At 40.0% G+C, this 25,712-nt stretch overlaps 1 protein-coding gene across 1 annotated transcript in view; it reads left to right on the top strand.

Moving 5' to 3' along the window:
* The first annotated feature begins 18,511 nt into the window (after positions 1-18,511).
* The window catches only part of LOC131257899 (calcineurin B-like protein 3), a 29,456-nt gene continuing 22,255 nt past the window's right edge, over positions 18,512-25,712 (top strand). Inside the window, exons 1-5 of the mRNA XM_058258828.1 lie at positions 18,512-18,645; positions 22,982-23,062; positions 23,169-23,322; positions 23,930-24,012; positions 24,703-24,762. Coding sequence (XP_058114811.1) covers positions 23,199-23,322; positions 23,930-24,012; positions 24,703-24,762 — 267 coding nt within the window. The 5' untranslated portion in view covers positions 18,512-18,645; positions 22,982-23,062; positions 23,169-23,198. The remainder of the gene's footprint in view (positions 18,646-22,981; positions 23,063-23,168; positions 23,323-23,929; positions 24,013-24,702; positions 24,763-25,712) is intronic.

Here is a 25,712-nt window from a genome sequence, read left to right as displayed (position 1 = left end):
ATATCGTACCTTTGGAATTGTCAATTTATGAGATAAACGAGTGACACCTAAATTTGGATCAAGGGATACTGGTAAAGAATCACTACATACGGCAACAAGTCACGTGATCCAAATAAGGACTCATGATATAACGTCGGTATCCTAGCTTCGTCAATATGCTGGATGAATTGAACTTAATAATTACTTAGCTAACATGATCATTCACCATATTGCATTAGATTAAAATGTGGTGAACAGGCGTGGTTGTTACGTTATGAGGAAGTGTTGTCATTTGCGAAAACAGGTGGTCGGAGTCGCGTGTGAGGAAATGTTGTTTGGAAAGGGCATGCATCATGTCATATTTTTATATGTACATTTAACAAGAGTATTTAGGACATGTTTGATTTCTTATTTTATCATTACCTGCGTTAATTGTGTTGATAGCATGTGTAACTTAGAACTAATGGAACCACTGAGTTAGTTACTCACTCCCACCTGGGACGGTGTTTTAAAATACCAACCAGGTATATCATTGATGCAGGTACTAGTGAAACCTCAAACGGGTAGGCTTATATCGGGTTATGCCAACGCCGTCACGTTTTGGAGAATTGAGAGTAAACTAAAAGCTTTACATTTTAATAATTTTAGGTATGCATATTGTACCTTATATAATTCCATTTTGGGCAATCATCACAATTGAAATTGTATCTTTAACTCTTAGCCCCATATTTCTGAATCTATTGCCGTCTCTACCTTGCGTTGGATTCGCTAATTCGAATTGCACTACTTTGATTATTTGTGTGTGAAATGAATTTGAATCTGAATAAGGACAAACATGCGTTTTCATTTGGTTAATACATGGGAACTCGGGATCGGAGTCTATGTACTCGAGTGCCGATTTTTGGGGCGTTACATATAATCAAACTAAAACTTACTATTTATAGTAAAAATGGAACTAAACATGAATTCTGCCGTCGATATGATGGAATCTCGCAAATTCGGCGTAGGGTTGGTTGGCTAAAGTAGCTCGTCATACCCCAAAATCATATATGGTACGTAGAGTAACTCATTCTGGTTTGCGAAATATGCTTATTGTAAGGTTCTGACGGTCTTGATGACTTCTGCCTCTGATCGGGCCTTCTCTAGTTCATCTTGGACAGGAAAGTTTCACGACCCGCTCTACATTAGTTATTTTAATAATGATGCTACTCCTCGAGTGTTCGAGAAAATAAGTTAATGAAGTGTTGTTTCAGGGTGCATACATTCTTCGCAGGATTAATTGGTGGCGAGGAAGGAATGGATATAAAACTCACATCATATCTTGATTTTGCTCACGGATTGTTTGATGAAATTAGGGATGTACACAAGTCGAACCGAGTAGAGCTTAACACAGCTCGACTCGGCTCGGCCACTTGCTGACCCTAGATCAAACTCGGCTCAGCTTGGTCCTCGAGCCTGACTGGCTAGCTCAACTCTTTTCAGTCAGCAGCTCGAGCTAGCTCTAGCCAAGATCGAGCCTCTGCGGCATTTTCTCAAACAGACAGAGTGCACCTTCAATTTCTTACGGAATGTAAAGCAATGACAATGGGATCAATTTACAGGTATTTCATCAAACACTCAGCAAGCAACATAAAAAATCAAAATACAGGGGTATTTGTTTCATATCCATACCTTCCTCGCCTTGGTTGAGTCATTTCATCGCACACTTGCTGAGCAACATCAATATCAAAATAACCGAGTCACTGAACTGTTTGATTCAAGTTGGGATTTGATCCAAGTCAAGTCAAGCTCGAACTCAGCATGAAATTTTTTGAAGGTAAAAAAAATCAACTCAACTCAACTCAAACTCGGTTTCAAACGATTCGAATCAAGCTTCTTCAAGTCGAGCTGAGTGAGCTAACCGACCTAACTCGGTTCACGTACACCCCTAGATGAAATACTTATTTTACATTGTGTGAGAAATTGATGATGTATTATATGTATTGTGCAGGCTCAAACTGGCCCAAGCTGCTGACAAAACCAAGCCGAGCTGGCAGTCAGGCCCAAGTTCAGAGCTAGAGTTAGCTGTTGGCCAAACCGAGCTGTGCTGGAGGCTCTATCCACGAACAACACTAGGGCCCATTAGATGGATGGTCTGATACCTCAAATCAAGCAACCACATGGGATTCTCATTGATGGGCCCAAAAAAATAGGCATGTTTGTACCTAGCATTTCCTTTCAAAAATCAAAATAAAGAAATGTGAGTGCATGACTTTTACAAAAAGTGAACAAGAGAATATCATCAACATGTCCGATCCAACCCACTCATCACGTCTGCACGCCATGACAATGCCATGCAGGTCTTACATCTGGTGGGCCACACACGTATGTCGAATGTGGACCATAGACCAGTCGGTCAATCATTTTCCACCAGATGATCCAACGAACCTGATTCTTTTTTACCAATCAGAAGCTAAATGATCAGGGAAGTGGACCCCACACTATCAAACACTTAGCATGGCCCAGTCAACAAACACCATTGATCCAAAAATCCAAAAAGAAACCACATATCACGAGATTTTCACCACGAGGCTGCCACCAGCTCAGCAAACGCATCTCAACAAGCTTCAGCCCTGGGCCACAGATCAGGCAGCAATGCAGCCACCTCCTGCCTAACCCTACCCAGTTCTTCCTTCTTCCGCATCAACCGTCCGATCTGGCCTTCCATATCCCGCAGCTCCCTCGTGATTGCACCATAACGCCGCCGTGCCTCATTCTGCTCAATCAACGGCTGTCCTTGCTTCCCACTCACAAACGCCCGCAGCTGTTCGATGCGTTCCCGCAGAAATGAAACATCAAGACCGGCAGCTTCAAGCTCCTTAGCATCGGCAATCCAACCGTCGAAAGTTGAGATGGAGAGGTCCGGTGTTGCGGCCCAGATGCTGTCTGCCAACTCAACGACACTTACTACCGCCGCCGCGGCAGCTTTGGGGACGTAATGAAGGTGCAATCTGGAGTGGGGGATGGCACCACGGCTCGAGCATAAGGCCCAGTATCGGGCTTTCGTTGATGTAGGGATGAAAGGGTCCAAGCAAGTGCCTTGGACGGTGATGGTGAAGGTTTCCAAGGGACCCACGTAGTGATCTGGTGCATGAAATAACATTATCAGGTAGCCAACAGCAATTAGATGAAACATGATATTGTGGCTTAAATCAGGTGGGCCACCAATATCCAACGTCTGTTTTACGCACTGCAGCCTAAAATACCGAATCTCTGTTGGGGCCACCACGTTGTATGTGCAATTCCACTCTGTCCACCAAGCTCTATCTATGATTCCAGGTCCTTGTTATCTAGTGATTTGATGTTAAAATAATAAAAATGTCATTATTATGATTTTATAGACTAATACTAAAACAAGATAATCTAGAGCCAAATGTTATTAAAAAACAAAATAAAACTTATGATTATTGCACCTTTATTTATATTAATAACTAATTCATTAATTACCTTTTCGGATTAAGTTGGTTGGGAAAACATGATTGCAAAAGTAATTTGCATACTTTTGACCTTTTTACTTTTTCTACTACAGTCCATGTTAAAAGAGGCCTCAGGTGACAACTCTTGAGATGCGGCCCACACATGGACAGTCCATATCAAAGGTTGGCCCCACGTAATCAATGGTCCACAACGAAGGTCAACTCCTAATGATAAATAGTCCACATCCAAAATAGGCAGATATGATGGATGACCCACTTCAAAGGTGGAGCCGAGAAAATGGACGGTCCACCAAAATGGTGAACTTTACGTAACTAATTTAAATCAAGGTTGCCCCAAATGAAAAACGGTGCACAACCAAATGAAAAACGGTGCACAACAAAGTTTGGCCCCTAATGATGAATGGCCACATCGGAGGTGAGTCTCGCATGATGTGCAACCCACATTGAAGCTGGGACCCATATGATGGATAATCCTTATCAAAGGTGGGCTCCACATGATGGCAATTAATAATAGTGGGCCCCACATGATGAACAGTGCACATCAAATGCCGGCCCCAATGATGAGTGCCTCATATTCAAGGTAGGCCCCAAATGATGACAGCCCACATAGGAGGCAGGGCCTACATGATGGACAGTCCACATCAAAAGTGGGTTTCACATGATAGGCGGTGGATATTGAAGATGAGCCCCACGTGATGGACGTGATGGATGACCAACATCAAAGATGGCTCTATACAATGGCCGGTGCACATTAAAGGTCGGATTCTAATTATGAATGGCCAACATTAAAGGTGAGCCCTGTATGATGGATAACCATATCAAGTGTGGGGCCCACACAATGAACGGCACACGTAGAAATCAAAATAAGCTACTTGTAACATAAGTAGCATATCTAAAGTTAGCTATGAACCAAAGGCCCGTCTAAATGTGTAATACCTACAAAACAAATATTAAATTTTGTAATCATTTACTTTTCCTTTATGTAAATTAGATCATGTAAACTTCCATTGCTGTGCCATATGGAAGTTTTTTTTATCAGGCTGATCTTTTACATATACAGTTCAAATAAGGGTTCCCACCTGATGGACAGAGTGGATTAACAAATACATGCTTGCAGACCCCACAGAGCTGAGTAAAACATAGGGCTGAAAGTTGGGCAGGTTCAACCCGATCGACCCATGACCGACCCGACATTGGGTTGGGCTTGGGCAAGATATATCGAGTCCAATCACGGGCTTGGGTTATACAAACACCAACCCGATAAAACTTGGATCGGGCTCGGGTTGAGGTCTTGGGTTGCCCGACCCAACCCGAACCCGAACAATATATAAGTTATTTATAAATTATAATTGAGTATGGATCGTCTGTGTTGAAGGCATAAGAAATTTCAGTGTTGTCGAGTCTCATTAGTCCACATCATTTCCGATGATTCAAGCTAACAAGATACGCCGGATTTCTCTCTCCCAAATTGATTGTGTGCTACACAACACGACTTTTAAAGGAGTAGTTTTCCTATATTTTAGCTTGTTTCTTTAGGAAAAATGAAGTTTTTTATGATAAATGACTACGTATATAATTAATAAAATTATAGATACAAAAAATAAGACGTGTATTGAAATATGATAGACTGATGTAATAATGAAAATATTAGCATGTATCTAGGGCTGTACACGAACCGGGCTAGCCCGGTTAACTCGCTCGACTCGGCCCGAAAAAGCTTGACTTGGCCCGACCCGGAACTGAGTTCGGGTCGGAACGGGCCATTTTTTTTAGTCCGAAACTGAGTTTGGGTCGAGTTCGGATAGGTCTCAGTTCGGCCCGACTCGGCCTGAAACCCGACTCAGCTCGACCCGGCTCAACTCGGTCGAGTGGTGTGTGTGTGTGTGTGTGTGTGTGTGTGTGTGTGTGTATTTCAAAACCCTACCCGTCCATTTCCCCTTTACTCTTCTGGGATAGTTCACCGCCATCTTTGAAGTGACAGTGACTCATCCACCTCACAGATGTATAACTTGAATGGGCTAGATTCATCCAAATACAAAAAAAAATTATAATGCCCTGACTAGTTAGATTTTTTATGGAGTCTATAATTCAACTATCTAAACCATTGATCGAGGGCCTTGTAATGGGATGCGGATTACCTGCCAAAGCCCTTTCCATAAACTTGTTGTAAGGTTCGAAATTGGACCGAACTCGCTCAATTGCTAACCAAGTCGAGTTCGAGCTGGACATGTTAGCCCAGTGATCGGGCCGGGTTCGGGCTGGGTTTGGTTGGTGATCGGGCCGGGCCGAGTTGAGCCCAGTTCAATTCGAATCGACCTGTGTACACACTTACATGTATCTACCCGAACAACCCGACTAACCTGACCAAGCTCGCTTGGGTTGGGCTTGGGTTGAGAATTTCCAACTCGAGGTTGGGTTGGGTTGGGTTAGGATTGAGGTTGGGCTAGGGTTGAGCACCAACCCGACCCAACCCGCCGGACTTTCAGCCCTAGTAAAACAGGTGCTGTAGATGATTCGAGTCCAGCAAAACTAAATAACTAATTTAAATGGACAGCGTATCAAGAAGTCACCATCTTTCAACGGCTCAGATGTTTTCTGCACATAACCATACTCGCATTGCAGCAGTGATGGTGGATTCTGAGCATCCCCTCCTCCATCTTCTTCTTTCTCCACGGAACCACATTTGAATATCCAAGCATCTTCATCTTCTCCTTCGTCCACGTCATCATCCTTTCCTTCGCCCATCTGATCATCTTCTCCTTCGCCCATCAGATCATATTCTCCTTCTTCCACGTCATCATCGTCTTCGTCGTCTTCTTCTTCAACGTAGTCGGAATCATCTTCATCATCTTCTGTGTCTTCTGCTTCATCGTAGTCGCATTCTTCTTCGTTGTAGCTGTCGTTATCAAAACGGTTGTAGTCGTTTATCTTATCTTTATGGGTTGCTACAGCCTCATCTTCGTTGTGGGCGTTTTTTCCCTCTTTCTTCTCCGGTGCGTGCGTTTCTCCTCGCATCATCATTTCGATCATGGTGGGGCCGGTGGGGCCCACTTCGGCTCTCTTTCCGTAGTCGATCTGGACTGCCATCGGCCTGGCTTCGCTGCAGAAGAGGCTGCTTCCTTGGGTTTCTTTCCAAGCCATGGATGGATGCCGTACAGAGAAAATAGAATAGGTGTTCCAAAAACTCCCCTTTCCAACGGATTTTGAATTTTGAAAAAGAAATTTGATACTCTGGCAGAGGGTCATAGATGATACGCATGCCCCTGGCAATTGCACATGCAATAAACAAATAGTCAAATCGAACTGTCCAAACAATGTATCTTTATCATGAACCAAAAAGTTAGCTTATTTGATTATCGGGCCAGTGGACATCTATTGGGCGGTTGAAAATGAAAAATGATGAACGGTGTGGATGAAACCTATACATCACGGTGGAGGGTGGGGAACGGATTGGCTACTCCCCTGCCACCAGCCCCGTGGCTGGTAGTCGGTGCTCTGTGGGCCCCACCATGATGTATGTAATTCATCCATTCCGTTCATCTATTTTTACAGATCATTTTAGAGCCTGATACCAAAAATTATAGGAATATATATCTCAGCTGGACCACACCACAGGAAAACAATAGTGATTGGATATCCACCATTAAAATCCTCCTAAGGACCACTGTACTGTTTATTTGACATCCAATCTATTGATTAGGTCATACAGACCCAGATGAAGGAAAAAACAAAGATCAGCTTCATCCAAAACTTTTATGGCCCCCAAAAAGTTTTTAATGATTGACGTTCATTCAACCTGTTTCGGTAATGTGGTCCACTTAAGACTGGAATATACCTCATTTTTTGTCTCATACTATAAAATGATCTAAAAAAATATATGGACGGCATGGATGAAACACATAAATCATGGTGGGGCCCACAGAGCACCGACCATCAGCCATTGGCTGATGGCAGGGAGAGTAGCCAATCCGTTTCCGGAGGGTGCGGCTTCGGTGGATCCGGTTGGGATCCTGAATGTGGGGCTCACAGTGATGTATGGGACCCTGAATGTGGGGGTCACAGTGATGTATGTGCCTTAAATCCACGCGGTCCAACCATTTTGAGAGCTCATTTTAGGGCCTGATCCCTAAAATGAAGGTGACCCAAATCTTAGGTGGACCTCTGATATATTTATTTGCCAATCCAACCTGTTGGTAAGGTCGCAAAGAACTAGCCGAAGAGACCGCACAATTATCATCTTGACCTGGGGCTTTTGTGGCCCACAAGAAGTTTATAATGATCGATTACCATTGTTTCCCGTACTATGATCCGTGTAAGAATTTTTTTGATTGCTTATTTTTTGTATCAGGCCCTAAAATGAGCTTTTAATACGGATGGACAGCGTGGATGTAGTCACATACATCATGGTGGGCCCCACAGTCAGCGGTCCCACCCACCCTGGAACGTGAGGGCCCATGTCCGTTGCTGGTGAGAGCCCATGTCCGTTGCTAGCTAGTTGCTGCAACTAGGGCTGTTAGCAGGGGTAGGTCTCGGCTCAGATTTTGAACTGTTTGAGCCGGGCTGTCAGGCCAGGCTATTCGAAATTTTGGTTTTCTAAGCCTGAGACTAGCGATCAGACTTGACTGGGTTCAAGTTGACTTGGATGGATAAGTAATCAATCAGAATATGCGAGCCAATATAACTAGCAACATAATTTTTAATTATTTTAGTTATAGTGCTGCAGTTTGATCAACCTGAGATCTAGATCTTTTTCATTTTTAGACTTGCTGATGTAAAAATTCGGTCCACCCTCGCTGAGCTATTGGACCTTCAAACACCTGCACAAGAAAAATATAAAGGAGACCCTGGCTAGAGCATGGGACCATTCGATGCCAAAGTCAGGCTAAGAATCTGGGTTTGATAGCGTTAAAAGGTTTTGGGTAAGAGATTTTGCGTACATTTTCATGTAAATGGATTCTCTATTTATAGCTAGATGAATAAGAACTGGTTACTAATATCAGGCGTGATTCTGGCGCAATTTCCTCAACCATCACACAAGATTTATGCTGATGATAAGGGCCAATGCAGTTGGCCCCAAAATTACACAGTGGACGGTCGAGGCCGACCTAGACTGGATCTCTCAATTGATCAGGATGAGGCCGAACTGAGCTGAACCCTTGAATAATCAAGCAGATAAACTTGGTCGAAGCTTGAACAAATAAGCTTGGTCGAAGCTTGGACAAGTTAGTAAGAACTCGGACAGATAAGCTTAGTCGGAGCCCAAACAGGTAAACTTAATTGGAGCTTAGACAAATAAACTTAATCGGAGCTCGAACATATAAGCTTGGTCAAAAGTCGGATATATAAGCTTGGTCGAAGTTTAGACAGATTAGTCGGATCTTGGTCGAAGCTCAAACATAAAAACTAGCTCATGTTCTCAAATCACAACAATTAGACAATACCTTCCATCGCATTTGTCCGATTTTCCTTGATGAACCTTTAGCAACGAGTGATTTTCAACTCACACAGTAGGTTCAAGGCTATCCTCCAGGTGTATAAGGGCATGTTTGGAACTACGATTAAATGGTATGGAATTGCATTAGATGGAATTACACACCATTATTATAAAATGAAATATTGTGGTATTTTGAACATCCAATCTTGCATTTGGGATCAAATTCTTCCTTTGAAAAAGAACACTATATTGACTGAAACTGATGTTGGATGGACTATAAATTTGTAATTAATGGACCGGATTTCATGGCTAATGCCGTCACCTCCAAGCAAATGCAACTTGAATGTCACATGTGAAGGGCACTTATGAATGAACGCATTGATAAAAACACATGCATCAATGTGAGGCCCCCGATGTTGTGAATTTTGAAATCACACCATAAATCCCACAGCAACTACCATTGGCACTGGGTGACATGATACTAGATTAATCCAATCTTTCCTGCCGTTTCCAGAACATGTGAAGGAATTTGCATGGTACCAATGCAATTCCATACCACTAATCCCACGTTCCAAACAGGCCCTAAGGTAATCGGATATCTGTGTATTTAGAAACACTAATCATTGAAAGTACGTACGAGTAAATAGACGGATCAGATTGATTCATTACCTTACCACTTCTAGGGTGAAGAGATGGATGTACCATATTCTGATTCTATCTGCTCTACCGTGTTATATATCCCAGCCAGCGAGCCTCTATTATAGGACCATCTCTTGGAACGGCCCACAATTTGTGTTGGGTGGGGCCCAAATCTATACAACTAGGTAACATCATATTAACTAAAGTTTTTCATATTAATCTACCTTGTGTAGAATATACATACACATGTGCAAGGGAGAAACTTTGATACTCCAACGGAGTGTGATCTTTGATACACGGGCACTTACAAATTACATAGAAGTTTCATATCACGGTATACAATTAATTTTGAAGTAAACTGTCTTTTGTGGGCCCGAGCTTAAATGTATTATGAAATGAAAATTATGCTTATTTGATTCTCTTACTAATGGATTAGTGGACATTTTGTGGACAGTTAGAAATGAATAATATCCAACAGTTCTATTTCAATAAACAAGTCTTTACAAATCAATGGTTAGGATTGTTCAACCAATTTAATGTTGGAACTGTTCTATTTCAATAAGCAAATCTTCAGAAATTAATGGTCAGGATTGTTCAACCAATCTCTGATGTTGGAACTGTGACTTGGCGAAATTTATAAACTCCTAATAAAATCACTCTCATGCAAGACGTGGACTACATATTGGACGTTTTGGACGGATGAATAGATCCAAATGGACGTCAAGATCATTCATCATGGAAGCGGGCAAAAAAAAAAAATGCTATCCCTAAAATGGGATGTGAATTGGCTATGACCTGCCAGCGGTCGGTGCTCTGTGAGCCATGATGTATATGTTTCATCCAGGCTGTCCATCCATTTTTTTTAGATCATTTTATGATATGAGTCCAAAAATGAGGTAGATCCAAATATCAAGTGGACCACATCACAGAAAATGGTGTTGATTGAACACCCACCATTAAAAACTTATTGGGGTCACCAAAGTTTTGGATCAAACAGATATTTGTTTTTTCCCTTCATCCAGGTGTATGACCTAATCAACAGGTTGGATTTCAAATAAACATTACAATGGGCCCTAGGAGGTTTTTAATGGTGACATTCAATCACTACTGTTTTCTTGTGGTGTGATCCACTTGAGATTTAGTTTTACGTCATTTTTTAGATTAAGCCCTAAAATGATCCCAAAAAAATAGATGGACGATGTGGATAAAACATATACATCATGGTGGGGCCTAGATAGCACCGACCACTACTAAAATGGCCCACACTTGCTATATAACGGTGGAAATGGGCCAGAATTGTGTCAGCCTAGCTCTACGCTTAAGACCCAAGGCCCAAGCCCATTTTAAGCCTCGCCTGGCATGGCATAGCACTAGGGGTGTCAATTGAGTCGAACCGAGTCGAGCTGGCCTTAACTTGACTCGGCTCGAACATTGGCTGACCTCAGCTCGAACTCGGCTCGGCTCGATCCTCAAGCCTAACAGGCCAGATCGGCTTGATTCGGTCAATAACTCAGGCCAACTCAGGCTGAGTTCGAGCCAAGATCAAGCCGGGTTCGTCGTTGAGGCATTTTCACAAGCACTTGAATTGTAACTTCACAATCTTACTGTTTGTAAAACATAGGCAATAGTTTTACAGGTGTTTTATCAAACAGCTTCTAAGTAACATAAAAATCAAAAATAAAAAATAAAGAGAAAAAAATATTTCTTTAATGTACATACCTTACTTGCCACCGGACAAATCTTCCTTGCCACTATTCAAACCTTCCTTTCCACCAGCCACATTTGGTTGAGCCATTTAATCAAATAGTTGGTGAGCAACATCAATGGTAAAGTAATTGAGTCACCAAACTGGTTCGATCCGAGTTCAATTCGAGCTGGATTCAATCCGAGTCAAGTTGAGTTGGGGCCTACTCGAACTCATTTTTCAGCTCAAAAATCAACTCGACTGGGCTCAAACCCAGCTTCAAACCGAGTCAAATCAAGCTTTTTCGAGGAGAGTGGAGTGAGCTAACCGAGCTAGCTCCGATCGTGTACACCCCTACATAGCATACCAGATCTTAGCCCAAGCTTGAAAATATTTTATTGGGCCCGGGCAGCCCGAAAGATCCGCAGTTGATCATTCACCCAAGCTCGGCCCGGCCCAGCCCCAACACCAGGCTGCATCTATCAATCAGGTGGGCGTCAACCATTGATCATCTTAGAACTATCTCTCCACTCGACATTACGCTTGACAGGATGATTCGTCCATCAGGACTGTTCATCTATTGGCCCCCACTGTGGATGGACTGTCGATTTGAAGGATACTGATTAGATGGTCATGATCATCTGATTTAAAACTTCGAACCAGTTTCCATCCATAGCAGTTCAAACTAGATGAACGGTCGGATGGGTGAGTTGCTCCGCCTCATCTTATCTTCTCCCTTAATTTTAAGGGTGGTTGGTAGAGAGAAAGAGGGAAAGAGATTTTTTATCATTTTATTCAATAATGGTGAGACATGTTACATTAATGGGACCCACAAGAAAGCAATGCTTCGGAAATATTCCATCTAGTAGGTTTGCCGAGGCCCCATGCGCGTGCAACCCTGACCATCCATTCTTAGGGACACGTTCCAATCTGGCACACGAGTGTGAAATCCCAGCCTTCCATTTGGGTGGGCACAATGATCAGATCAACATCCAATGTGTCTCAATATTCTTCCATGTGGGACACAACGAATAAGTAAACTGATGGTTGAAATAATTTTTTATAGCCGTCCATTTGTCTTGTATCCAGTGGCCCACCTAATCTTGAGAAGTGAAAGATCCAAACCGTCTATCCCACCTTACGTAAAGATCAGATCTTACACACGGGCACCGTATGGCACGTTTGCTCCACCCGTGTGTGGGTTTGGTGCACCTTTCTTATTCGTGGGAACGGACTACACATCAACGGCCGAACAAACGATCACTATCTTTAGAAAGTATGATTAGTAGACATCGGGTGCTATTATCCACTGGTGGGGCCCATTCCTTTTATGATGAGAAAACATGGGCTGCCATTATACACGGCCGTCGTGGACCCCACAGTCCGTGCCCTCTCGTATATTTCGAGGGCGGCACTAGTATGTCAGTTTTACACCATTTCAGAAAATGGCTGTGACTCAACAGCCTTACAGGTGGAATAGTTGTGCAGCAATCCAGACCATCCAAATCTCTGACCTAACTGAAAAAATCACTAAGAATATATACTAACCATCTGATTTTTCCTTTTGAATTTGGACCACTCAGTATTTTACTATTAAACCATCGATTTTATAGTTTTTGATTGGATGGTTATGATGGCTTGATCATCATGAGTTCATGGTTGTGATCCATATATGATGGGACCCACAATTTGGATGGCCTGGATGGCTGTAAATCAGTGCGGCACTGTGATTAATGAGTAACCGCCATTTTAAAAAAATGGTGCTAAACTAACACAGGAATCTGGCAATATATTATTAGCTTCTTCGTTTATATGGTTCACCACCGTTTCAGGTGATGAGTCATAAAGTGTATATGTGGCATAAATGCATGGCAGTCAGGAACCGTCCAAATATCGGATCCCTTTGTGGATGGATCATGACCCACAATTCACTGTGATCAAATGATCCTAACCATCCATTCGAAGCTCTTGAATGGATGGTGAAAAATAAAGCTCTCAACAGCTCACGCTCAATGGGCCAAAGAAGATGGCTAAAATTCTCTGGTCCATGTGATCTTTACCCTAACCTCATTCCACAGTGGGGCCCATGATTCAACGGTCTAGATATCCATACTTCTATGCCACGTTTTATAATTGACGAGCCACTACCATTTAGAAAATGGCAGTGAACTTCACCCTAGTACAGCTTCACCGTAGTACAGACATTGATTCTCTCCTGGAGATAATGTTTTTTTTTTGGTCCATCCAAGGAGCTGGCCTAAGATGGGTCCTTTTTCTGTCTCCGGAGCATGAGTGGCTTCGCATGACTGTCCATCCAGTGGGCCATACATGAATGGGCATCCATCAGAAAGTTACATTTCCCAAATAAATTTAAAAGCGTGTTTCAGGCATTTTTTCATTTGAAAATCTTGAATTTAAAAAAAACTGTTGATTGACAGCCATTGGCAATTCACCAAATCCTTACTCTTTCAAAAAAATGTCCACTTTCAATGATTGTTATTTATGGAGTGTTTGGTTGTGCCAAATATTGCCACATATCACAATGTTTGGTGCAACCAGACACACCTTACCAAATTCACAAAATCAGAGATTCCCTATTGGATGATAATCAGTCCAGGCACGGGCACTGTGGGGCCCACCATAAAGTATGGGTTTTATACATGCCGTCCGTCCATTTTTCTAGATCATTTTAGGTTATCACCTCAAAAATGGGACAAATAAGCGGACCAGATAGTGGTGATTGAACGCTAACCATTAAAAACATCTTGGGAGCGGCAGAAGTTTTGGATCAATTTAATATTTCTGTTTTCCCTTCATCCAGGTTTATATGACCTTAAGAACAGATGAGATGGCAAATAAACATCACCATGGGCCCTAGGAAGGTTTTAATAGTGGACATCATTACCACCGCTGCTCATAGTTGGGCTCGTACCCTAAATTAATCCCCCAAAATGGATAGACGGTGTAGGTAAAGTGGGCCCCCAAAGAGCCCTGCCTGGATGGATTATCCTTGAGGTTGCCATATGACACAATCCCATTCCTCTTCTAACAAGCAATAAAAGCTCTAATTTATATTAGTTTAATTACAAGTAATAAGCTTTAGGATTTTTCAAATCTAAATTCCCATTTTTGTAATCCCAAACATAGGCTAACTATCCATTTGAAGATTGCAAGTGATTAAGAATAATGATATTTTATATTTATAAGTTACACATGGTCCTTGGGATATTTTCATGAATCCCAAGCGTTTGCATTATACCCTATATTTACCACAAATCCCAAGTTATTAATAAGTATTATTTGAGATGTGTATTTCAATATTGTGGAACATATATATCTTTTTTTTTAAGGATACAACAGTAAGTTTCTCATGACTCGGCTATATGGAACATCCTATCTAACTCTCCCCTCTAATAAAAATCAATGTTGGAAATTGGGGTAGATAGGCCTGTCCAACCTCAAGAACTCGGGTCCTTACTCTTGCTCGGGTGGTAGACTCTAAGGAGTTTCAACGGTCAAGGGTTCAAGTGACCATATGTGGTGAAATTCCATTAGCATGAGTGTGTGGGGGTGTGTGCGCGTGTATAAGAAAGAAAAAAAAAAAAACCCTCAAGAACTCGGCCAGACTAACACGGCAAGGCAAAAGGATATAGCCCAGCTCTCTCCCACCTCAAGAAAAGTGGTTGGGCTGGGCCTAACACTAAATGTTTCTATTCCTTTCTATAATCAAGTTAGCCGCACATGCATAAATATATAGACCTTGGAAAAGCAAAAACTAAGGTCTTCAAGCAAATTGACATGTTGCATAACTAATGCTTGGAATGATATTTGCATGAACACATATAAACATACATGGACTAAAATGACTCTTTTAAAAATTTATTTATTTATTTTACACACACACCTGACACACACACACCCATGCACATCACAGTGGGATTTCACCACCTATGGGTATCGAACCCAAGACCTCGTGTTGAAACTCCTCGGAGTCTACCACTGAGGTAAGGACTCGAACCCATTGGGCTAAAATGACTTGAGCTTGAGCCTATCAAGTCCAAGCTCAGTTCAGGACTTAGTTCGGTAGGCTGCTCTGCGCGCCCAACTGAATTTTAATATTAACACATGCATATATATGAATGACCAAGCCAACAACCATTCAAAGGGCACCAAGAACCCAATGAATTTTAATATTGGTTTGTCTATATTTATATCCACACCATATATGGTGGGGTAATGTTTTTTCGTCAATTAATTTTTGAGCCATTGAAGAATTTCCCTTATTTATGGATACAAGATGGTTTTTTTTTGTTTTTTTTTAAATAAAAATAAAAATACAGCAACATGTAAGATATTTTCAGTTACTCCAGTTGTGTAGTTTACAATACAAGGTTGGGAATTTTTTACACAAAAACACAAATGACCATGATGTTACCCACTCCCATGTTAAAGGAGCTCCACATGTAGCTCATTGCTTGCATCAATGAAATTAATATGGACGCAAGGCAATACAAGCCTACATGGAGCCTATAATTATGAGCATGTGATGTTCACTTCATTCATCTATTGAGATGCCTCACATTAGGATGTTATCTAAAATACCATGAAATTGGAGAATGAAGAAGGGCATGGCATAAGAAATAGTGGAGGTATAATGCACACAATTAAAACTGTTTGGCGGCATTTTCTCCATCCACAGGAAGCATACACCTTTACTTTGGAGTTGCATATGATGCCTAATATGCAAAATTTGAAAATGGTGCACATGGCGTAAATTAACCCAATTAAACTAATTACATTTTGGAACCCATGGATGTTGGAGTGTTTGTTGCTTTAAAAAATAAATAATAAAAATTCTCAACTAAGTAATTCAATATTTTTTAATGACAAATAAGCTTGATTTACACTTTTTTGTTTGTTTTTATATTTCTCAAAAGTTTCATTCACTATCTTCTTTCTCTAAAAAAAAAAAACAAAAAACAAAAAAACTAGTCCTAATTTTTATTTGAGGATTTAAAAATTAAAAAAACTAAAATAAAATTTTAAACTTTTTCTAAGTTTTATCCAAAAGCCTAATTTATTAACCAAATAAAATTTAATTATTTTCTATAAATTATTAAGCCAACTCTAACAATCTTCAAGAACAGTGTTGTTGTATGGGTGGTCATATAAGCTTATGTGATCGCATACGTTATATAATAACATATGAGATTTTATGATATGACATATGGATGATGCATGTGATTTATACAATCGCTTATACAACTATGCCATTGCTTATGTGATGAAAGAATATAAATATTTTTGAAGCGGTCCATTGGCATTCGGTTATGTGATCCATATGGGCATAGGCTCATTAGTTCACATACAATCACTTACAACAATGCCTAACAAACACAAACATTAGAAAATGTCCTTTCCAAAACACCAAATAAGACCCAATGGAAAAATTAACTTGGTTGAATGGATGGTAGCCTCTTATTTGTGAACCCTTGTTCATCAAAATAAAACCTTTAAAATTTATTTCTTGTTAGCCATTCATTGAACATCCACCAACAGATATTCTGGTGATCAAGTAAGTGTTGTAATCTCTATTATAGCCCAAAAACTTTTGCAGTCCCCGAGAGGTTTTCAATGGTGGGCATTCCATACCCACTTTTTCATATGGTGTGGTCCACCTAAGATTTAGATTTATGTTATTTTTGAGGTTATTCTGCCCTAAAATGGGATGGGAAAATAGACGAGTGACATAGCTAAAACGCATACATCTTGCGGGGCGTCAGACAGCTTTTCCAAAGGCAATCCGTACCAACGTGGGTACCGGATGGGTCGCTATCGAATCCGAATCCATTAATGATGTGACTCGAACCTGGATGATGGCAAAACGCCGAACCAGTTGGATCCAAAACTCACATGGGCCTAAAAAGTATTTTAACGGTGGGCGTTAATTCCCGTGACGTGCTGGAATTGATACCTAGATCAAACTCATGAGGATTGAGGGAGCGTGTAAAACACAAATAGATCATGCGGGCCACACAGACGTAAGGGCAGCAGGAGCGGATTAGGTGAGACCCTGGATCCACACCATTGACTGTGGGGCCCACTGTGATGTACGTGACTACATCCACACCATCCATCTATTAAAAGCTCATTTTAAGACATGATCCACTAAACAAGCAGGTCCAAATCCCAGATGAACCATAGTAAATGAAGCAGTTTCAAATTCCGGATGAACCATAGTGCAGGTGATTGACCATTAAAAACTTCTTGTGGGCCACAAAAGCTTGGGATGAAGATAATATTTGTGTGGTCTCTTTATATAGGTGTTTTTGACCTTATCAACAGTTTGGATGGCAAATAAACATTTTGGTGGAATCATGAAGCTTTTAATGATAGTGATTCAATCACAACCATTTCCAGTGGTGTGGTCCACTAATATTTAAGTCAACTTTATTTTTGGGATCATGCCTTAAAATGAGATTTCAAAATATTTGAACAGTGTGGATTTAACGTACATATATCACTGTGAGCTTCACAGTCAGGGGTCCTACCCGCCGCCTTGGTGGATCCGGGGTCTCACCAAATCCGCTCCCAAGTGCTACTGAACCCGACAGTAGCGAGTCTGGCCACTGAGGTGACGTCACCTTATTATGCGGGCCTCACAATATGATATATGATATATGTATTGTATCCACACCATCCATCTGTTTGTAGAGATCATTTCAGGGCATGAGCTAAAAAATGAGTAAGATCCAATGTTCAAGTGGATCTCACCACAGAAAAACAGTGGGAACAGTGACACCTACCGTTGAAATCTTTTTAGGCCCACCATGATGTTTATTTGAGATCAAACCTTTTTATAAGTTAACACAGACATGGAATAAGCGAAAATACAAATATCAGCTTGATCGAAAACTCCTATGGCCCAAAGAAGTTTTTAATGGTAGGCGTTCAATCCTCACTGTTTTCTGTGGTGGGATCCACTTTAGCTTTTGATCTGCCTCATTCTTTGGCTCATTCTCTATAATGATCTCTCCAAATGATGGACGGTGTAGATGCAACACGTACATCATGGTCGGGCCCACATAACGTGGTGACGTCACTTCAGTAGCAAGACTCGCTACTGTCGAGTTCAGTAGCTAATCCGCGTGTCCGGGGCGCTACACCAGCCACTGGGCCAACGGCGTGGACAATTCTGACCGTTCTTTACACAGCCACGTGTAGGGTGGATGAGTTGCAACCATTTACTGAGCTGTGTCAAACGCACACCGTAATCTACGTCCATTTAGAGATATGTCATCCCGGTGCTTGATTCTCCTTCCTTTGTACCTTTTCTAACGCAATCATCGACAACCCTGAAGACGGAAATAAATCACATAGGCATAGACTGCGAGACATACAGAATCTCGACACCCCCTTTCTCTTCTACTCAGGTAAGCTATCAACCTCTCTGCGAAACATGTTAATCTGTGTTCCTCTCTTTTTCTCGCTTCTTCTGTTTTCTTCATCTCAATTCTCAAACCCTAATTTCTCAAGTTCGATGGATCTTTTTCCGTAATTCTCCTATTAAAAGGCCAACGAGCTTTCAGGAGTACGATCTCGACCGTTTGATTCCTCATTTGGTTTTCAGTAAAAAAATTCAGATCGGACCGTTGTACTTCTTTTAATATTTTTTTTACGAATTATGTTTTTTTTTTTTTTTTTGAAAACTCTCGGTTTCTATTGAGATCTGAGCATGGAATGCTTGGACGGATTTGAAAACAGACGGTTGGGATTTTGTTTGGATGGTTTTTAACGGTGTATGTTTGCTCCACGTGAGGCTGATGATTGGATTGTTTTTGTTTATGCTAATTAGTTGAAAGAATATTGGAACCTGTTAATTGTAAAAAGAAAAAAAATGAAAAATTTGAATTTTAGGGTCTGAAAGAGCAATATGGTGGGAAGGATCAGGCACAGATTTTGTATAATTTGTGACTGTGGTTTGACGATCTGGACCATCGAGCTGATCGGCCCCACCATTGATGGGCCATCCTGTTTAACTCTTCCTTTCGGAAGAGCCCTAGCCCATTGGTCAGCAATCGTAAATAGGATTGTTAGTAGATAAAAAATGCAGTCAGTCCACAACAAAATTTCAATGAATGAAAGATCATAGATTGGATGGATGTGATCTTCCTCCTTAGTGTCTCCTAACCCTCTGATCAGCATACTGATATTAGATTGTTAAGAAAGTGTGGCAACAGGTTAGATTAGGTTGAATGAAAAGGTCAGAAAGATTAGATGGATCGCTTTGCAAGAGCTCTATCTATGAAACATCGTCAGATCAATGGTTTGGATATTTGAAGTGTGGGCCCTGCTTGTAAGGAACTCTTATCCTTGGGCCAACTGGCGAAGGATCATATGATCCCTTTGATTAGAGGAAGGCGAGCCTGTGTGTAGGTCTTGGAAACAGAGTATCTGTATTCGAATGCAGTAGAAAACAGGAATTGCTGGTGCAACCTAGCAAGCTCTGGATGTAAAGTTGATTCTGTTGGAGCTGATATTTTATTATGAAGAATTTCATCTGGATGTCTACTAGGGTTTCTGAGGTTGAAAATACACAACTTGTTGGTGGCAAGGATTACTCTTCTCAGGTCATATAGGTAGCAATTTCACGTCTCCATGGTGCATGTTAGGGGCAACAGAAGTCCCATGATAAAAAAAGAGTGCATTTTGAGTGGAAACATATTTGATACTGTTCGAGTGGTGTGGAGAAAGATCAATTAAGTCCTGCACCAAATGATGCCATGTGCACCTTCAGTAGAAAAGATATCCATTCTCCTGAGCACCCAAATCGTTTCCAATAGCAAAATTAGAAATTGATGGTGGAATCAGGATGGACAACCATATAGAGGATATATAGTGGCAAGTGGTTATACCATACAACACAGGCTGTTGATGTATGGTATATATGTAGGGGATCCAGATCGTCCAAGTCATGGGGTGCAATCTTGTTGTTCCAAGAATACAATAATCATATGGTATACTAAGCATCTGATTGGAGGTTGTCAAATGGATGGTTGGAAAGAAAATGGTCAACAATCCACATTCAACAGGTAAATTCAGATGGTTAAGGTAATCAGAACAGTGTGATTTGGCGGAAAAGGATTCATGTAGCCGATCCCAATTGGTTGGGATAAGGCTTAAATGATGATGATGATGAATAAGCACACAGTGTGATTATAGGGCCATTCTCCATCCACAATCGCCCCATGGTTTGGATGGTCTGAATTAGCACACAGATATGTGACATGTACAGTGGACTGATGATGCATATGACATAACATACTCCACTGGAGTACATTGTAATTCTTCATTTCAGGATGTATATAGTGAAACACTATCTATCATTGATGGGATTAAATAGATCTAGAAGTTCCCTTCCTGAAAAATCATATAGCTGAGGTGGTTGTCTCAACTGGTTGTGTAGAACTTAATTTAATGTTACAGGTATATGCAATGGGAGGTGGCTGTATTTAAGATGTAACTTTGGGACGATCTTAAGTTAAATGCTATTGCACTGGGTTTTCCACTAATAACCATCACAAGATTTGGGAGCTTGTTACATGGTTGATCTGGTTGGGAAGTGCTTCTTCTTGTCTGAGCTAGAGTTCTCAGATTAATTATGTGGTTCACCCACTTTGTTCTGGAAAAAGGAAAAAAGAAAGTTGAATTGTGAGTCATACGGCATCATGGGTGACAATTTCGGTCATCGATAAGAATACTTAGGTTATTCTTTATGTGTATTACTTGGATGATTCAGTCTTTTTGGAGTTTTATGTTGTTTTGTTTTTGCTCTTTTATGTCCTAATTAGGGAGCTGCCATTTTACACCTGTACTTTTCCTTTCTTTCTTTCTTTCTTCTTCTTCTTCTTCTTCTTCTTTTTTTTTTTTTTTAATTATTATTATTTTGACTGATTCATTGAACAACAAAGCAGAAAAACGAACGGGCAACAGTGACAAGTGACCATATCGTCACCCCAAAACATGTAACACAGGATAACAAGCCTCACAAGGGGGCTCCCAGACCCCATCTTGTGCAAGAACTAATAAACAATTGCTTCCCAATCCCTTCTCTATTTATCAAAAAGATACCCCATTGAACTCAGGGAGATTAAGAAACGAACCCATAACCAAAGAAACAATGGAAATCTTAATGGAAGTAAGAGAAGAGCTTCAAATACCCTAAGTTTCTCTCCATACATAAACCCCCAGGATTGCACATGGGAACATTGGACAAATCTGCTTTCCTCGATCAGAAAGCCGACTGGCAGTCCAACCCGCTATCACATCAAAGACACGTTTCTCCACTGCCCATCTGACAAAATTTGCAGAAGGCAGATGTGGTCGAGAGCTGACTGTTAGCTGCACACTACCAACACTTAGCATCATGATACAGTCCGTCAATGCTGACATTATGAAGGATGCCCATGAATGCGGCAAACTCACACGACTTGTAATTTACGTTTCTAAGGAGATCTACATTCCAAACAGTTGATCCACTTAAATTTCATAATATTCTACAACTCTAGACTCTTTGTTTAAAACTAAAGATTATAAGGTAAGGATGTTGCCAATTGAGAATCCCCAATCTAGGCATCCAGCCAAAACCTTGGCCATCTGTTCTACTCTTTATTTACACCCGTACTTTCTATGTGCCAGCACCCATTTTCCATTTTGGGAAATATTTTTATTTAAAAGATGAAAAGTGGGTGCACCAATCAATTAGGGTGTTGTAGTTATCAATTTCCTTCATTAATTTTCTTGAGAAGCACCCTTAGGAAAAAAATAATCTTGAGAGGTAGTTATTATTTACTAAGGAAAGCATTAAAAACAACAATACAACTTCAGATGTTGAGGATTCATCTTAAGAAAGGAAAACATCTAATTCTTTAATTACTTTATAAATTCCATATGAAACCTGGCGTGTTAATGATTTGCTAGTGGTACTGAACCCAGATAAAGAAAGATTAATGTCGGGTAGGCTCCCATGATTGAACTTTTGCCCAGCACTCATGAGAAATTCCTATTTCGAAGTGAAACAGGGTTAGTAAAGCTGACCCCATATATCCGTGGCAGTGCTATTATTATAATGACAATTTTCTTAGTTAAGTTCCTTTCGCTCATATTTTTGAGGTTAGAAAGTCTTTTCTTAGTTCTTACTCTTTTTCTACATCTCATTTTCAATTATCAATTAGGAAGAATCGGGAGGGTCCATAAAGGGTTTGTTAACCTATAAAAAGAAAGGGTTCATCAATCTCAGAGGCCACCAACTAGTATTTATATTGTCAAAGTTCTCATTGAGATTCCTAATTAACTCAATGTGAGAAGGTTGCTGACCATGCCTTCTTTGAAACCTTCCATTTTTATGAATTATGTCTTGAGATGATGGCACATAGTTTGGGTATTTAAGTAAACAATCATTGATACACTCTTATGATGAAAGTTTAACTGCATTTTGTTTACTTTCATGCAATAGGAGGAGAGGGACAGGATAGAATTTCTACTGCTTACCAGTCATTCTCTTTTAGACTCTTTTTCCTGCCCTTTGGCATTATGTTGCAAGAAAATCTCTTGTTTTTTTTAATTGATTATATATATATATATATATATATATATATATATATATATGTAGTTTAGTTTTCTTCTGGCATTTGGAAACCTCTAAGCATCTGAAAGGGCATTTTTTCCTAGCACAGGCAGTTATAATCTTCATTTTATTGTCACCAACAGATAACGTTCTGGTTTTGCCCTTCATTACCATGGTCCCTAGCATTTGGGCTTGGGTCGGCTGAATCACGAAATACTCAAAAGGTTCTTTCTAATTTCTCTCTACCAAGGTGTCATCTGGCTGATTATTTTATGTAGCCTCATTGAGAGTGCTCTGACTACTGCATGGTTGTCTTTTCTATACGTGCAGGTATGGATGTTTTGACGAGTGGGGAATATCATGTTGCAGTGCCTAGACGGCTTCAAGCATTTATTTGCTTTCCTGCTTAGGTGTTGTGATCTCGATTTGTATAAGCAGCCGAAGGGCCTTGAAGATCCTGAAGTTCTCGCAAGGGAAACAGTGTGTATGTTCTACGACATTTTTTCTGAAATTTTATTTTTGGACGAGTAGTAGATTGATCTTTTGACATTGTCTAGAGTTTTTGTTGTATAAAAAGGGTGCCTTTCTGTGGTTGTATGAAACTGTGAAGATGACTTTTAATCATATAGTTCTATCAATCCATTCTAATTTGGCTAGATCTGTGATTGTGTGTAATGCCCTTAATTGTTGCAGAAATCGCACTTGCTGTTTCCCATCTTATTCTTTTGAAGTAGATTTTTTTTTTTTTTTTAATTTTCTTTTCTTGCAAAGCATGAGATTTAAGCATGCCTACTGGCGTGGTGTGTTTGTGTTGCTATTATAATTTCTCTCTTTGAATTTGCTTAGCTTCATCCGAAATCAAAGCAGCATAAATTTCTGCTTCAAGTGAAACATCATCTTCTTCTTCTCCTCCTTTTGTTTTTTTTTGGTTTTTGTTTTTGTTTTTAGGGGAAACTGCTTCAAGTGTGACTGCTTTGGCTAGCTATGTTCTTCTTGCTTTAATTCATTAATGTTTTATGTTTTTTCGATACCTCGCTAAAGCAATTTCTAATATAACATTGATGATAATTTGTGCTTTATTTTCTTTGCAGTCAGCGTAAGTGAAATTGAAGCATTGTATGAGCTTTTTAAGAAGATCAGCAGTGCTGTAATAGATGACGGGCTGATTAACAAGGTAGCCTTCCTTTAGCTGTGAACCAGGGAAAAAAAGATCTAGCTGATATAATTAGTTGATCTTGATTCCTATGTTATATGTCAGTCCAACCATAGTGACAGCTCTTATTCTTAACAATTTCTCAGCCTGGAAATTTCTCGGTATATTTTCAAAATTTGATGTTGTTCTTGGGATATTATAGGGAAAATTTAAATATGTGTTTATATAACAGGTTTTTTAAGGTTTTTAGTTCATATTATGGTAATATTGGGGGAAAAAATTGATGTTTTAAAATCTGTCGAGATTTTCAAATTATTGTGACAATATCACGGTAGTATCATTTATTGTATTTTGCGACATTATTGGGAGATTTTCAATATCTCGGCAATATTTATCACACTGAGTCGATCCATGTATTCAACAAATTACATTGAAAAAAATGTTTAGTCATTTGGAGCCAAAGGATGTGATTTTGGGGATGATGTTGAGATTTTTCCAAAGACTTTGTTATGAGTTCAAAAAAGTAGCCACTACCTAGAGGTAAAATGGATATTCCATTCGTGGTTTTCCCAATTCTTCATCATGATGCGTGCCATCTTCTCTGATTTATTGTACTTTCTTCTTTTGGCTTGAGAGACATGCCACTCTCTTTCTTGTGCAATATTGTATGTTCTTCAAAAAATAAGCAGACCTGCTACTCTGTCATTGCAGGAAGAGTTCCAATTGGCCTTGTTCAAGACAAACAAAAAGGAAAGCTTATTTGCTGATCGAGTATGTGCCGTCTAATGTTGTATTCTAGTATTGGGAATTCCCATGTTGCTCTATTTGTCAAAACCCCATATTTTTTCCCTTGTCACTCCTTCATAAAATAATAAACTGCTATGCTTTAGTTTATTTATATAATAACATGTGAATTGTGAAAGAATCCTCAAAATAAATAATGAATATTTACCTGAAATAACTTTTTATATGTTAAAGAAGTTTCACAAAATAAAAGGTTACAATAGGTAAATGCAAACATAAAATTGTTTCTATATATGAGCCATGTTTAGGATTGTCTAATATGCAATGCATTTAAGTGTCGACATGATGCGACTTCATAAAAATGCCTTTTTTAATTTTTAACTTAGCTGTCCTTTTATTTTAAATGTGGGCAGTTGCCGATTTCTTTTCTTTTGATGTATTTTATGTTGTTCCATTGATGAACTTTTTGGTTAATTGATGACTGAAAGTTATGTAAGTAATAACTTATCTTCTGCAAGGAGCATCATGCTTGTGGTTACTATCCCATAGATTATGCTTAGTTTTTTTTAATGATTTTTCATATTTGTAGACTAACCAATCAGTTATTAGTCATTAGATATCCACTTCTTTCACCAGTAAGTAGGTGATTATTAAACTCTCATCTCACAGGGTCATCAAGACCGGGGAGTTGATAAGCCATTTAATTTAGTCTCTGGAAGACTTCGACGGTCTTTTTTAGAGCTCTGCAGTATAAATCTTTAACAAGAGTCACCGCTATTTTTTATGCACAATGATAGGTTTTATTAAGAACAAAAAAGAAAAGCACGGTACAAATACAGGGCCAACAGCATGTCTGCATCCAAGCCTAACACCAGAAAGGGAAAAATAAAAATAAAAATCTCTCCTTCATATCTTATTTCAGCAAATACGAAGTGTGTCCCTGGTGGCACCTTCTTTGGCTGGAGAATCTGCCATAG

This window comes from Magnolia sinica, chromosome 10, assembly GCF_029962835.1.
Source record: "Magnolia sinica isolate HGM2019 chromosome 10, MsV1, whole genome shotgun sequence".
Lineage (NCBI taxonomy): Eukaryota > Viridiplantae > Streptophyta > Magnoliopsida > Magnoliales > Magnoliaceae > Magnolia > Magnolia sinica.
Note: the sequence above shows the minus strand (reverse complement) of the source record. Positions and strands in the feature narration are given on the sequence as shown.